This window comes from Pongo abelii, chromosome X, assembly GCF_028885655.2.
Source record: "Pongo abelii isolate AG06213 chromosome X, NHGRI_mPonAbe1-v2.0_pri, whole genome shotgun sequence".
Lineage (NCBI taxonomy): Eukaryota > Metazoa > Chordata > Mammalia > Primates > Hominidae > Pongo > Pongo abelii.
The window spans coordinates 21,842,021-21,856,924 of record NC_072008.2 but is presented as its reverse complement, the minus strand read 5'-3'; the positions used below and the strand labels follow the sequence as shown (position 1 = coordinate 21,856,924).

Sequence of the window (14,904 nt, the reverse complement as noted above, 5' to 3'; positions counted from 1 at the left end):
AAAGCTCAGCCTTAGGTTTTTAAAATGCTTTTCTCTAAAGTTGTGCTGGATTTATATTTTAACATATGCGGTACATACTGATTAAAAATACTCCTTGGCTTGTTGGTACTAGGAATGGCTCCACAATGATGTACCTCTCTGGTTACTTTCCACAAATACTTTGGATCTGTTTCTGTGGTATCAGCATTATTCGAGTAAGGATGGGGTGTTTTAAAGCCGCTGGGTAGGAAAAGTCACCTCCTGATCCTGAAGGGAGTACAACACAGACCTGCCATGTTGCATGAACATGGACACTGGATGCTTCCTGTTTCATAGGGTTAAGCATTCCCTTGGCAACAGAGCTTGTACCAGGCAGTTCCAAATGGGACTTACCACACTTCCTAATAACTTCCTTTGGTGTGGTGCCCAAATCATACAATCCATGTCATAAGATAAAAAAATATTTTGCTCCCTTTGTTCAGGCATCATTTACATGCATAACATCAAAACGAAATTTCAACTTTTCAAGCCCACATATCCAATTACTCATAAGGCAACACTTTATCTTCAATGGAAAAATATTGTATTCTACTTTAAAATAGTATTTGATGGTTGTTTTATGTGAGTGATAATACTGGTTGAGGACATTTTTGATCTGCATTACATATATTCACCTTTTGACATCAAATAAGTATGGGCAAAATTCAAATTTACATATTATCTCTCCAAGTTCAAATTACAGTGTCAATATATCCTTACCTAATTTAATGTTTAAAGGATGTCATGAAGGTATTTTATGTTTACCACTGATGGAGATTAGTATTTTATCATCATAAGGGAGAAGAGTCAATGGTGGTGATACAAAGGGAACTTGGCTTTCCAAGCACCCTGTTTACTCCTTACTGACCCACACAAGTACATGTTGGGAAGAAGGTAGAAGAGTGTCAATTTCAGAGACTATGGCAATAAAGTGCAGGACATTATGGAAAGGAGGAAGTAGCTTAGGACGTGTAAATGTCTCCCCTCCCATGTGGTAAATTTGAAGGGACCGGAAGGAGGGCTAAGGTGTGGGATGACTTATGCAGATGCTCTTTCCTCCTTGCCTGTCATTATGTGTTCCCTCCTTATCCCAGAGAGAGAAAAATAATATGCACCTCAGGAGGGCAACAGCCAGAACAAACTGTCTTCAAATTCTTCCATCCAACAGGAAATTGTAAAATCACTGCACAGACCTAAGGATGTGTAATAAATGAAATCTGTAATAAATGTAATCTGTAATAAGTGGAAGTCAAATTTTCCTTTGCATATTTTTATGCTGTCATTACAGCAATTTTCCTGAGATAAAAAGCTTTGAAGATGTACTTTTCAGACGCATTTTTCTTCACAATGATTACTGTCTCAGAATGTCATTGCAATTTCTTACTTTTTTTGAGCTAAACCTACCGTTTTCTCTTTTAGGCAAATATCAATATTCCAATGGGAGCCTTTCGGCCAGGAGCAGGTCAACCCCCCAGAAGAAAAGAATGTACTCCTGAAGTGGAGGAGGTGAGGAAAACTCAGCTCTCAGAACACAGCAATGTTTTTCCTTTCTAAAATCCTCACCAGAGGGGGCAGAGGCTAGGCAAGGGCTGGCTATCCAGGACAAGAGAGGGGGCAAATGGCTGTGTGTCAACGAATAACATACAGTATGTACGTTTCTTTAGTTGTCTTGCTCAGTCAGCCCTGAAACGCACTGCCTCCTCCCTTCCCTTCAGCCAAATTTAAGTACTGTACCTGGCACCATTACTTGAAGGTACTGAGTTTAACTTCCAGTCTGTTGATTGACTGATTAATTGATTGATTGATTGATTGTGTGTGTGTGTGTATGTGTGTGTGTGTGCACGTGTGCGTGGTGGGGAGGATAAAGCCTCTGAGAAGTTTTCGGTCTAGCAGTAGTCACTAGATTGGTAAGTTTTCACTTGGGATCTTTTATCCAACTGAGCAGGATGTAATAATATTTAGTACAGCTTCTGATAAGTGGGAATGCAGAAAGTAAGCACATTAAATTATTTGGGGATTCAAATAAACAACAAACAAACAAAAACTCAATCTCTAAATGTTTCCTTTGGAAAGGGGACTTTGCAAGGGAGTCTATCAAGCCTCCATTTCTGTATTTTTTCCTCTTTCTAATTCTTTACTTCTCCCCCAAATTCAAGTACCCGATCTGCTAAATTGGAGGCTAAAATTAATAATGAATGCCATAAATAGGGAAGAGTTTCTTCCTCAGATGTTTATATTTCTTACCCAATTGTAACTTTTCTGCTGAAACCTGGAAGGTCTGATTCTCAAAAAAGATAGTGAAGGTTTTGGAACATTTTATTAGCACAAGACGTGGAAAATGGAATCAAATAAAGCTACGAGGCATAGCAAACTGTATTTCATCTTTTTAAAAGGGTAAAAAGGTTTTTTAAGTTTACCAAGTGACATTTTTGGTATTTGTCCCAAAAGAATATCCATTACCATTTCAAAGGTTCCTAATAAAACTTTGTCTTGCTTGTAACCTTTTTTTCCTGTGAATATTCCTGATGTGGTCCTAAATTAGTGGTTCCAGTCTCCTATCAGTAGAAAGATAATTTTTGAAAGGAGGAGATGGGGAGTATTTGAGTGATATCATCAAGTGCTGGAATTTCAGCCACTAAGTCACCCTTGACGAATACAAATTTTGAATATACAAGTTGGAAAAACCTGGCCCTACCCTGCTTTTATGGTTACATAATCTCAAGTTCTGGTGCTGTTAACTTTGCCATCGAGTTAACTCATGATCATGAGGTCTCCATCTGGGACTTGGGCCAAGTATTTCAGAGTCTGTGTCTGCAAAATAGGATCCCCTCCATTCCTCAGAGGGTCACTGTGAGGGCATGATATAATGGACATGGCATAGTCTAGTAGGTATTCCATAAACTATTTTTCATCAATTGATGTAATTATCCAATTTTCATGAAGCACTCCTGGGCCTATTGTTTTTGCATGTTGTAAGGAAAAGGCATGGGGAGGTAAAAGGGACGGCGGTGGAATTCTTCTACACCTTCATTTATCTGTAACTAGATTTTTCTTTGCTTCCTGTGCTTCCTCTTAAACTGTGTCTGTCACTACCATGGCAATCAGTCAGAAAGTAGTCTGACCCACTTTTCTCACTAAATTGACTGATGTAACAGCTGTTTTGGAGGCTCACATTTCATTTTCCACCTGTGGTACAGATGGCCCCTGGTTCTTCTTTGTCCAACTGGTACTTTCCTCCACACAAGTGTCTCAGGGGACTGGGGAAGCACTTTGCTCTCTCTTGCCTTGTATCTAATCTGATGGTTGCAATGCATTCTAAAATAGACAAGAACTGATACAGCTTGGTGTGTGAACACCTACTTTGTAATTAGCCACATATACAAATGGCCAACTAGTGTTTTTCATAGGGTGGAGGGAGTGATGTATCCACAAAGATACAAAGACCCCAGGGATGTTTCTGTTTTTTGTCTTTCTTCCTTTTTTTTTTGTAACAACTTATTGTCCAACAGATGGAGTGTTTCTTGAACTGTACCATACCTTTCTCATAGAGCTCATTGGGCAGGAGGGTGGAGCTAGTGATGGTATTTCTTTACCATAAAAGCAGAAATAAACTCTCAGGATTTGTGGAGTCTTGGGGAGGGAGTGGGATCTAATGACTCAGTCTCTGGCCTGGACCTCAGATTAAGTTTCTTATGAAGACAACATTGTGAGGGGAGTAATTAGACAGCTTGGCTTGGCCACAGGGTAGGTTAAGTAGGATTTTGTCAATTAGCTTCAGGCCCCAGCCACATTTTAAGGCATAGTTTGAATGGGAAAATAAAATGTGGATTTGAAATAACATATACATCCACATTTACTATCATTATCATCTAGTTTGCAAACTTGGAATTGCTTAATTTTGTAGACTTAAAATTTGTTCGTTGCCTAGCCTTGCATGAGGATAATTACTGCATAGCGATCATAACATACCATATTTGAACAGAACAGATCACCTCTATCACATTCAGGAGGTTCCCCATCTAAACTCAGAAGGACTTTTGATCCTGACACCCTCTCAGATGTGAAGAGGATGTTCCCCAGCAGGAAGCCACAATGAGTCTTTGGCTGTCTGCCAAGGCCTGTGAGCACTGACCCTGTCTTTGGCACACCTATGGTTTCTGGTAAGACCTTTGCTCTGCTCACAGAGCTGGAGTACACCCTCTATCTGCTTGGCCCAGCCACAGATGGGCATGTGCCCAACACTGAGGCCTTACAGCCAAACGTTAATAAACAGGGCTGGTCTTTCACGTAAGACAATCAGCTGCTTGCTTGAAGTGATTTGAAGGGTATTGACAAGCCTCTACTAAGCTTCCCAAATCTCTCTTTTGACTGAAATACTATCATTATTAAGCCACAAAATAGCATGTTGGGATTTTCTGTTAATTATTTCCATCTCCACCTGGCTCCTTTACAAGATGCAAACATTTAATTCTGGTCTAGCCACTTCCTAGCTGTGTGGCCTTGGGGCAAGTTTCTTAGCCCTTCTGTGCCTGAGTCTTCTCAACCGTAAGACAGGGATGATAATAGTACCAGATTTATATGGTTGAGGTGAGGATTAAATGAGTTAGTACATGTAACTTAGAACAGTTAACAGTGTGCCGTTTTTATTAAGTCTTTGGTGTTTGAGCATGAATGAGCAGGCCAGATTGTATTGTCCCACACAGAGTTTAGGGAAAAACTCAATAGGATATCTGGCAATAACGAGGGAGATGAAAGTGAGATCACTTGAATATGGTTCACTGTTTTGCCAAATTTTACAAATACCCTGTGACCCCCAAGGGAAACATTTCCCTTCACAACAGCCATTCTTGAAACTGAGAATGCTGCTGTGGCTGATAAGCCTTCTTTTACACTCTCTTTATCTAAGCCAAAGAATGTCTTTCATGTCCCTTCTTCATTCAAATATCCACTTACAAAATTAAAAAAGGACATATTTATTAGCCAAATGGGGCCATCTGGAACCCTGTTTGTTTATGCCTTAACTTACTTTAATTCTTACAATTACAAATTCATAAAATAAATGGAATCTGCTTCCTGTTATGTTTTTAAAAGATGAGAGAAGTTTCATTTAAGAAAATGCACCATTAACCCCCTTCTTGCTGAGTCAATATCATGTCTAATTACTAAATATATTGAATTATAATTTCCCATTATATGTGACTTTACCAAATCAAGTGGTGAAAGTCTTACGTTGATAAATAAAAAAACACAATGCATTGAAGTTTTAATAACTTGAGAGGAAGGTGCCTATTAAATATTGTTATTAATCTGCAAATGTTCACTTCAAAAATTTTTGCATATAAACATGTAAGTACAGACATTGGCTTTAATGTGTTGAATGTGCCAATATAGAACATTTTGATGTTACAAAGTTAGTAAATGTGACTTATCCAGGAACTTAACAGAAGAAATTGGAAATATTTTTCTCTTTCATGCTTCTTTATTAAGATCTACCCACCTAACAGCCATGGAAACATTTATAAGTGAGGAAACATTTTTCATTTCACCACTACACATATATAAAACACACACACACACAGCACTTTATAGCCTTGTTAAAAAATTCTTTCTGAAAGCATAGCAAAGAACATTTTGGAATATCTAGTCCTCCAAGTGGATGCTTTACAGTTTTAATTATTGCTTCTAAATCTACATTTATAAGTGATAAATGTGTGTGCATGACAAAAAGCAGCTGATTCTAGGGCTCTGTACACTGACCCAGGGAAACAGTATTTTCCAGATATTTACAGCAGGTATAGTCTACATTGAAATACTTTATCATTTTGTTTGGGTGAAACGTTAGCTATTTCATCAGCACTGTACCAGATTTAAAGAAAATGACTGTAGGAAAAGCCATTAGCCCTTAGTAGAAGAACAGCACCTCAATATTTTATGTCTACTCATCCCCTCCGATAAACAATTTAAAAACATTTCTATAAAGGACGTGTCTACTAAGTAATTTGTTAGAGTTTGGGGAAGCTTGAATACTTTCTTCCTTTAGGTTCTAACCAATTTGAGAACTAGACATAGGATCCAGACAGGGATTAACACACACCATCAGCTTTAATACCCAAATGACAGGGCTGCTGGTGGGGGTTGAGGGTAAGGGTGGGGTGGAGGCGGGGCATAGGGCATAGGGCCCACCCTCTCTGGTGAGAGGCAAACATGCAGTTACTTATTTCTCTTCCCTGGAACTGTATTGGTTCACCCAGTTGTTGGCCAAGCAGATGGAGATCTGCGCCAGTCTGTGTTAGTTTGGGTCCTTCAGGAAACTGACCCAAAGATATTTGCAGGGGGAAACACTTGTAAGGAAAAATGGGAGGGAGTTGCATGAGGCTGGGAGGGAGAGAAGGATAGAGGGTTGGGTGGAAGCATCTCAGACTTCAGTGCCTTACTGAGGCAAGTTCTCCAGGTGAAGTCGCTCCGCAGAGGAGTCCCAAGTCTCCCAGGAATGGGCCCGCCTTAGAATTCCTGTCGCACTCAGTCATTGGCTACAAGCAGCCGTGGGAAGCGTGACCTCAGCGTGGTGATGGATGGCTGGATTTCAATGTGAAGCAGCTGGAGCCGTCATTCAATTATCTTCTCTGCAGTAAACTGATCCGAGAGGCACGTTCTCAAGGCTGCCACGGTGATCAAATGTTCCTCCAACACCTTTCCCTGGGGCCACAGAGAACATATCCTCCCCTACCCACCACCTCTAGCAAATATAAGGAATGGGCTAATCAACTTTTTTTTTTTTTCTGTATAAATGAGTTTCTGAAGTTCTCGGAGCCACACACAGCAACTGATCTTGTTTTATAGTTACCATTATATGTGTGTTTGGTGTATGTACATAGAGGCATAGATTTTCATTATGGTACATTCTTAGGATTGATCCCAATAAACAACAGTCAACAAGTATGCGCGTGCACCTCTGTGACAGACATTGGAAATGCCACAAGAAAGGATAGGATGTGGGTCCTGCCCTAAAGTTGCAACAAAAATATAACATTCAATGAAAGGAAATTTAAAATACTTCCCAAAGCAGGAGAGAGCTGGGCTTCCTCTGCCACTCTGTCTTGTCGTGCCCATATTCAAAAAGGTTTTGCTTACGTTTGTTTCAGTTTGTTTATGCATCCCATGCTCTAACATTGTACAAATCTTTGCTGTCAGGCATATTATAATTGTATGATTACAAATTAAAGTCAATCTTGTAAGATGCTTCTCTTGGAAACACAAATCCTTTGAACTAGTAGTAAGTTTTGTTAGTTATCAGAAGTTGAACATACTCTAGTGTTTTCTAAGTTATGTGGAAATTACTTGTTTTCTTCTTCCAACTTTATTCCACACTTCACAACTTTAGGAGATTTTATTGAAACTCTTAGGCTGTCTCAACAACACAAGGGACAGTCACTCTGCTAGAATCACACTTTGACATCATTGTTGCTTTAATTTTTTTTTTCTGGTTCATGCTTATGGCCCAAAGAGATCAAATGTGTTTTTTGGTGAGTTGGATTTCTTCTCCTTTCTCTTCAGGGTGTTCCTCCCACCTCGGATGAGGAGAAGAAGCCAATTCCAGGAGCGAAGAAACTTCCAGGACCTGCAGTCAATCTATCGGAAATCCAGAATATTAAAAGTGAACTAAAATATGTCCCCAAAGCTGAACAGTAGTTGGAAGAAAAAAGGTAAGTGAAAAACTATCTTCTTTGTCTCAAAAAGGCCTCTGTAAAATGGTTTAAGGAAGCCTTCCACAGAAGAAATTTGGAATTCTACAAGAGTTCATTAAATACCAGGGACCTTCAATTTAAGTCAGTATTTCTGGTGCAGTTTTCTGGTTAAGCCAAGTTTTTGGGCCTGTCTTATTCCATCACCAGTCATAGATCCATTGAGGATGTTAGCCTGCCATTCTCTTTCTGACCATCCTTAGTTGTGGAAGGATGAAGTTGGGAGAGGAAAGATGCTTGGGAAAAGTCCTTGAGGTTTTGATCTTGAGGTCCAGGGAACCCTCCCTCACTCCATGCTTCAGTTTCCTCACCCAGGTATCACAAAAAGCAACAAGCTATTCATGAGCTAGAGGATCAGAGGATCAAGGAACTGAACAAGTTTGGGAGTATAAAGAGGCAGAGACCCAAGAATTCAGTCCTTTAATCAAGTAACCCAGGTGTGTGTAAGGCAGACGAAGAGGATGCCATAATGACTCTAGGTGTGGATGAGGTTAAGAGTAGCTCAAAACTTGTATGCTGCCTTACAAGGCACTGCAAGCAGGGCTTGTGACCTTATTTTTATTTTAATTGCATCTGTTCAATAATGATCCCCTGGTGAGGGTTCAGACAACCCTCCACCTGGTTCCTGTGGACTGGTATGGGAATTCTGCCAGCAGGGGAGTGTGGAATTGGCCCAAGTCATCACTCTTTCTCCTAGGAGACCCTGGGAGCAAATCTACCCTTTTCCAACATTACTAAGCCCACAATGTACAATCTATTCCATTTCTTAAGCAGAAATTTAAGTCTACAGGAGAGGAATCTGTATTGGGAACATAAAACAGGTTTTATCTGGTTGATTGTCCATTCATTCATTTGGTCACTCACCCATTCATTCAATCAATATTTATTGAGTGTTCACTACATGCTGCACACTAGAAACATTTGTTCATCACTTACCATGAGCAAGATACTGTGTGAAGAGCATTATGTCCATTGTTTCTTTTAAGCCTCATGATACTCAATTATTGTTCTCATTTTTGAGATGAGTCTTAGAGAGACTGAGTTTCCCCATCTATCATGTATTCTAAAAATGGAGTCTGCCTTCAAAGTTAGTGCTATCACCTACTTGTTACATTGCTTCAATCCCTTCCTTCCACCACACCTTACAGATGGATTGCATGCTTCCTGTTGGTGTTGGGGTGAAATCTTCTGACTGGATGGCAGAGGCAAGCAGTGGGGCGGATAGGGCCCTGCTGTGTCTTCTCCTCTGGACAGAATGAGGAACAGAATGTTCTGTCAGACAGTCCAGTGCATCGTGGCAGTGTTATTTGTGTTACACTTACACTGACTTACTAGGATGTTTGCAAGTTAGTTCAGCCGAAAATATTTTATAGTTAGAGAGAGAGGAGCCATTTTGAGTTAAAACAAAAGAATAGTATCTGGTGTTTTCAGCACAGTTACATAAAAGAACACAGGAGTAAGAGTAAAACAGAGTGGATCTATGACCATAGACTGAATCCCAGGAACCTGGATGGGGACAAATTGATGTGAGCAGGAACTAACCTGACATGTGGCTACATGCACTTGTTGCTACTGATGACAGAATGATGGAACAAATTGATGACTGAGTATCACACTCAGTCCTGCTTGTGTTGCCAAGTTGAGATGAAATCTTTCAATATGGTAGGGATGAAGCTTCAGAACTTCCTTGTTAGAAAGCCTGGAGAGGGGAACTTAATTTTCTGTAATATTTATTATCATCACCCAACCAAGGCTGTTCAGTTGGACACATGAATTTTTAATGAAAACTTTAAAGGTTTTTACTTTTATGAAATCCATGTTGACCTAAATTTAACCTCAGTTCCAGTTCCAGAAGAATTTGGTTTTGAAGATTCAGAGGAATGTGGTTTTAAAATGAGCTTAGAGAGGATCTTGCAGTGTTACTCAGCAGTGGGGTTGATTCAGTAGCCTTGGCTGTGTGATTACAGGGAACAAGGAAGAATAACAACTCAATCAAATATTGAAAATGTACCAGAATATCCAGAACACATTTTTGTTACTTTATTTTCTCAGAGAAGACTTTAATGATTCTTCTCTCCTTAACAAATTCTAATGTAAAACCACTCAGAGAGACCTATTTTTCCTTATTCTTACAGTAATGTGAAAATCTAAGTTGTCAGGGTAATTGATCTGAATTCCAAATGAGTACAGTCATTGTTTTAAGCCAAGGAATGATCTTTACTTTTTGTAGCAAGCTGTTTTGCTTTTGACTTATTTTTCTCCTGCAGATATGTTTGAGATTTCGAGACTTCAGTAGTCATAGTCTGTGGTCGCAGAAGGAGAACATTTCTTAACATTGATAGATACAGTGAACTCATAAGCAGTAAATACCCTGGACCAGCCATCACTTAACCCTTCACTGGTTGGATTGATTTTTTTTCTTCTTGGGTCACCACTTTGTCACCCACCCTCACCCTGTGTTGTCCAGTTATTTGATCAAACAGATCATTGGTTTGAAGATTGAATAAGTCCATCATGTCCATAGTGTCAAACACAGTGAAAACCACAAGGTGCAAGGTCCACATAATATTATAACTATTATAGTACTTCAGACACATAAGACAGGTTAGCATCTCATTCTAGCCAAGATCAGTGCCTCCTTTTATGTGGGATTTCAGATTCTTTCCATGCCCTGTGTCATGGATAGAATTGTTCACAGAAATCAATTAAAAACATTACAGAACAAGAATCAGAAAGGCCAGTGACTACCCCGTTGGGCACCAGAAATCATGGCTTATGGAAAAGGACTGGGGGCCTAGACCCAAACCGGAACCAGACCAGGCAATATAGAGACAGCATATACCAAGTCAAAGCCAAAAGACACAGGAGTGTCCCAAATGGGGCCCCAGTCCAGGCTGGAACTGGCATGGGACAGGGAAGATAGGATGTTCAGCCACATAAATTGTGGAATCCTCCTGGCTGTGATTTAAGGTAGCCAGATGGTGACTTAAGAAAGTCCAAGAACCAGATGAAGAGGCAGGACCAGTGGCAAAATCTAGAAACCAGGTATCCTCCAATATTTCCAATCCTGCTTATTTGCTGCATTATCAGGAATCCTGCAGGGCCACTATCAGAAGCCACTGTCAGCTTGTTTGCTTACAGTTGTAGCAGATACCACCTCAGGCTTCATGGACAAAGGTCTGGGGAACCTGCAGAACAGCTCTGGGCTGGTGTCCAGACAGACTTTGTGTCCATTTCTATTTGCTTCCGACCCTTAGATCAGAGCATATGTACTCAGTAAAGAACCCTTGAAACTAGCTTCTATACCGTGGGTACTTTCTTCTTTCTGTAGTAAAATGTATAGATATGAAACTTGGTCCCTGCTCTCAGGATACTTAAGTCTTGATGGAAAGATAAAATACTTCAAAAGGTAGCTAACAATTCAAGAATTAGATAGCAGCTTAATTATTAAAGATATCCCAAGGCTGTTTATGACCCGCTAACAACTAGGCAGTAGAGATAATGTTATGACTTTTGAGGGGCTAAGGTATGATTTGGGGTCAGGGATAATTTCAAAGAGGCAGTGGGAATGGAATGGTTTAAACAGAGGCTCAGAGATCACCTCTGGACAAATGGAGCATCCAGGATATCGTTAATAATTAGACCAGTCTAGTGAGACCAAAGAGTTCCTCTAGGCACTACGTCTTAAACTTTTGGAGCATAACAAAATAAAACTCCACAGCCTGCCTACACCATCTCATCTCTTTTTCCAGTGGTAAAAGAACTCAGTGATATCAAAGAATTGAAGAGGAACAAAATAAGTATCAAAGTGGTAATGATGCATCAATTACAAGAAAAATAAATGATTAGCAAAGGTAAAACCTAAGAGTAATTCTACAATGATGCTAATGAGCACCAAGAAAGTCGCAATTGAAAGCCTTGGAACTGATGAAGCTCTAAAAAGAAATTCTCATTCTGAAGTTTCAAGAATCCCTTCTCTCTGTGTTGGACATTGCAGCACGGCCACATGTGTGGCAGTCAGACTTCATGATTATATACTAAACTAGGGTTTTAGAAAAATGCAAAATTTCAGTGATTCTTGATAGCTCACTTAGTAGGTTTTGGTTGTGTATGGAAGTGAAAATCTATGGAATTAATCCCCATTCGTTATTAGGAAATGAAGAAAGCACTTGCGTTTTTGTATCCAGAAGTCTTTTGAGGTCAACCAGTGGGCCTTGGACCATACTTTGAGAAACATTGCTGTAGGGCAGTAAATGAGAGTGAGTTGGAATGATCTGCAGTTCCTTTGTACCCATACACAGCCTCATAATCTCAAGTTAGTCTCTATCTCATACCCCACATCAGCTAGCCAGCCCTGATTTTGGATTTTGTAGATTTGAAAAGAATCTTTATAATGCCCTGTTGGGGGAGGTGTGTCCTTATCTTAGTCTGCTCAGGCCACTATAACAAAATACCATAGACTGGGTGGCTAAAACAACAGACATTTATTTCTCACCGTTCTGGAGCTGAAAGTCAGAGATGAGGATGTCAGTATTGTTGGGTTTTGGTGAGGGTTCTCTTCCTGGCTTGCAGATGGCCATATTCTTGCTGTGTCCTTTGATGTCTCTTTCTCTTCTTATAAGGGTGCTAATTCTATCATGGGGACACCACACTCATGACCTCATCTAAACCTAATTATCTCTCAAAGGCCCCACCTCCTAATATTATCACATTGAGGATTAAGGCTTCAACATATGAATTTGGGGGAGGGACACAAACATTCAGTCCGTAAGAGTCCTCTTCCTCCAGCACTCTCCCCATCCCTAGCATCTTCTGTTTATCCTTTCACAAACTTACTGAATTGTAATGCATTGGTTTTCTTGTTTACATCTTCCTTATGATGCTATCGCATAGCTCCTTTAAAGGCTGCAATTCACATGATACATATTAGGCACACAGGGCAAGTCTGGAGGATGTTGCCGGTGCCCTGACCACAGCAAGTCTAGGATCACTTAGAAATGTAGACATTCCAAGTCTTTGTAATCTTAGGGAGCTTACCACTTTAAAAGAAAGACTAGCTTCTCTCACAAGGTCCATAGTTAACATTGTTGACCAAAATCAGTAATGGGCCCAGAAATTTGACTTTAATTTATTGATTGTATTCCTCTGGGAAACTAAAAAATTAAGGAAAATGTCAAGTTTGTCTCATATTCCTCAAAAGAGGAGAAAGACGTGTAAACCAGAAGAAAACTTAGTATTCAAGAATTCTTTGGCTTTATTTTTCAAATAACATCTATGTCTAGATAAGACATATTTACCAACCTGTCATCCAGAGAGTTGTCATCTCTGATAGGGGAGAACATAAGGCGCTCATTACTCTTAAATGTTAAACATGCATCACCATCATTCCTACTGATTCAAGGGCTAATTCTGAGAGTGTTGGAAGAAGGGCAAATTGATATACCCAGACAATTGATTAAAAAGTGCATTTAGTACATAACAACGGACCCCCAAAACACATGAAGCAAAAACCAACAGAAATGAAGGAAGAAACAGACAATCTAATGATAATAATTGGGGACTTCAATATCCCATTTTCCATAATGTCTAGAATAACTAGACAAAGATCAACAAGGAAATATAAGACAAGAACAACACCATAAACTAACTAGACCTAACATATATATATAGATGTAATGTGTATATATACATTATGTATGCGTATATGTACACATATGTACATTTTGTATGCGTATATGTACACATATATACATTTTGTATGCGTATATGTACACATATATACATTATGTATGCGTATATGTACACATATATACATTATGTATGCGTATATGTACACATATATACATTATGTATGCGTATATGTACACATATATACATTATGTATGCGTATATGTACACATATATACATTATGTATGCGTATATGTACACATATATACATTATGTATATATGCATTCTATATGTATATATGCATTCTATATGTATATATGCATTCTATATGTATATATGCATTCTATATGTATATATGCATATATACATTCTCTATACATATATGTGTGTATATATATTATATGTATAGTGTGTGGATATGTATATATACACACATATAAAACACTGCCCAACAACAGCAGAGTACATGTGTACACATTCTTCTCAAGTGTACATGGAACATTGTCCAGGACAGACCATATATTAGGCCATGAAATAAATCTCAAATTTAAAAGGATTGAAATCATACAAAGTATGTTCTATGACCATAATGGAATGAAATTAGAAATCAATAACAGAAGGAAGTTTGGGAAATTCACAACTTGTGGAACTTAAACAACATGCTTCTAAATAACCAATGAGTCAAAGAAGAAATCACAAGGTAAATTTAAAAATATTAATACTTTGAGGCGAATGAAAACAAAAATACAGCATACCCAAATTTATAAGATGCAATGAAAGCAGTACTTAGAGGAAAGTTTACAGTTATAAATGACTATATTAAAAAAGATCTCAAATCCCATAACCAACCAATCAAATAAATATTAGCACCTATTCCATATTTGGGAAACATGCCCTTTATCATCTTATAGTAAACTTATTATTAAATTGATGCATGAATGGAAATATCATTCCTTTCAAATGGTAAGGAATAATAAATGTAATAAATCTATTTGTATAAACACTATAACAATGTAACAGAGACTGGGAAATAAAAAATGATTGCCCAGTAGATCACCATTTTAGCAAAATACTGACTTTGGTATTTCCCCTTCTAGTCTTTTCCTCTGGGTTTACTTCTGGGATGCAATACAACCAAGTTGCTAACAATATGTTGATTTGGGGTTGTGAAGACTTGGTCTCATTTCCTTCTACGTTTGCAACTTTGCACTCTATGCCTCTATTTTCTTGTTTGATAAAAGCAGAAAATGGCACCTCTCTCAGTCAGTAGTTGTGAAGGGTTAGGGAGATGTATTTTTAAAAGTATCTCCAGGCACAGTACCTGGGATGGGTAATTACTCAGTAAATAGGAACTGGTTCTTATATATTTTTCTTATATAGCATCATTTATAGCACTTGTATAGTTTTGTATCTTGCTTTTTCCACTTTACATTTTATCACAAGATTAGTTTTCGTGTTGCTTTGCAGCCTTCAGA

At 38.7% G+C, this 14,904-nt stretch overlaps 1 protein-coding gene across 1 annotated transcript in view; it reads left to right on the top strand.

Annotated features, from left to right (window-relative positions):
* The window catches only part of SMPX (small muscle protein X-linked), a 52,018-nt gene that overhangs the window by 12,817 nt on the left and 24,297 nt on the right, over positions 1–14,904 (top strand). The window contains exons 3-4 of the mRNA NM_001132087.1: positions 1,438–1,524; positions 7,573–7,721. Of these exons, the coding sequence (NP_001125559.1) occupies positions 1,438–1,524; positions 7,573–7,707 (222 nt within the window). The 3' untranslated portion in view covers positions 7,708–7,721. The remainder of the gene's footprint in view (positions 1–1,437; positions 1,525–7,572; positions 7,722–14,904) is intronic.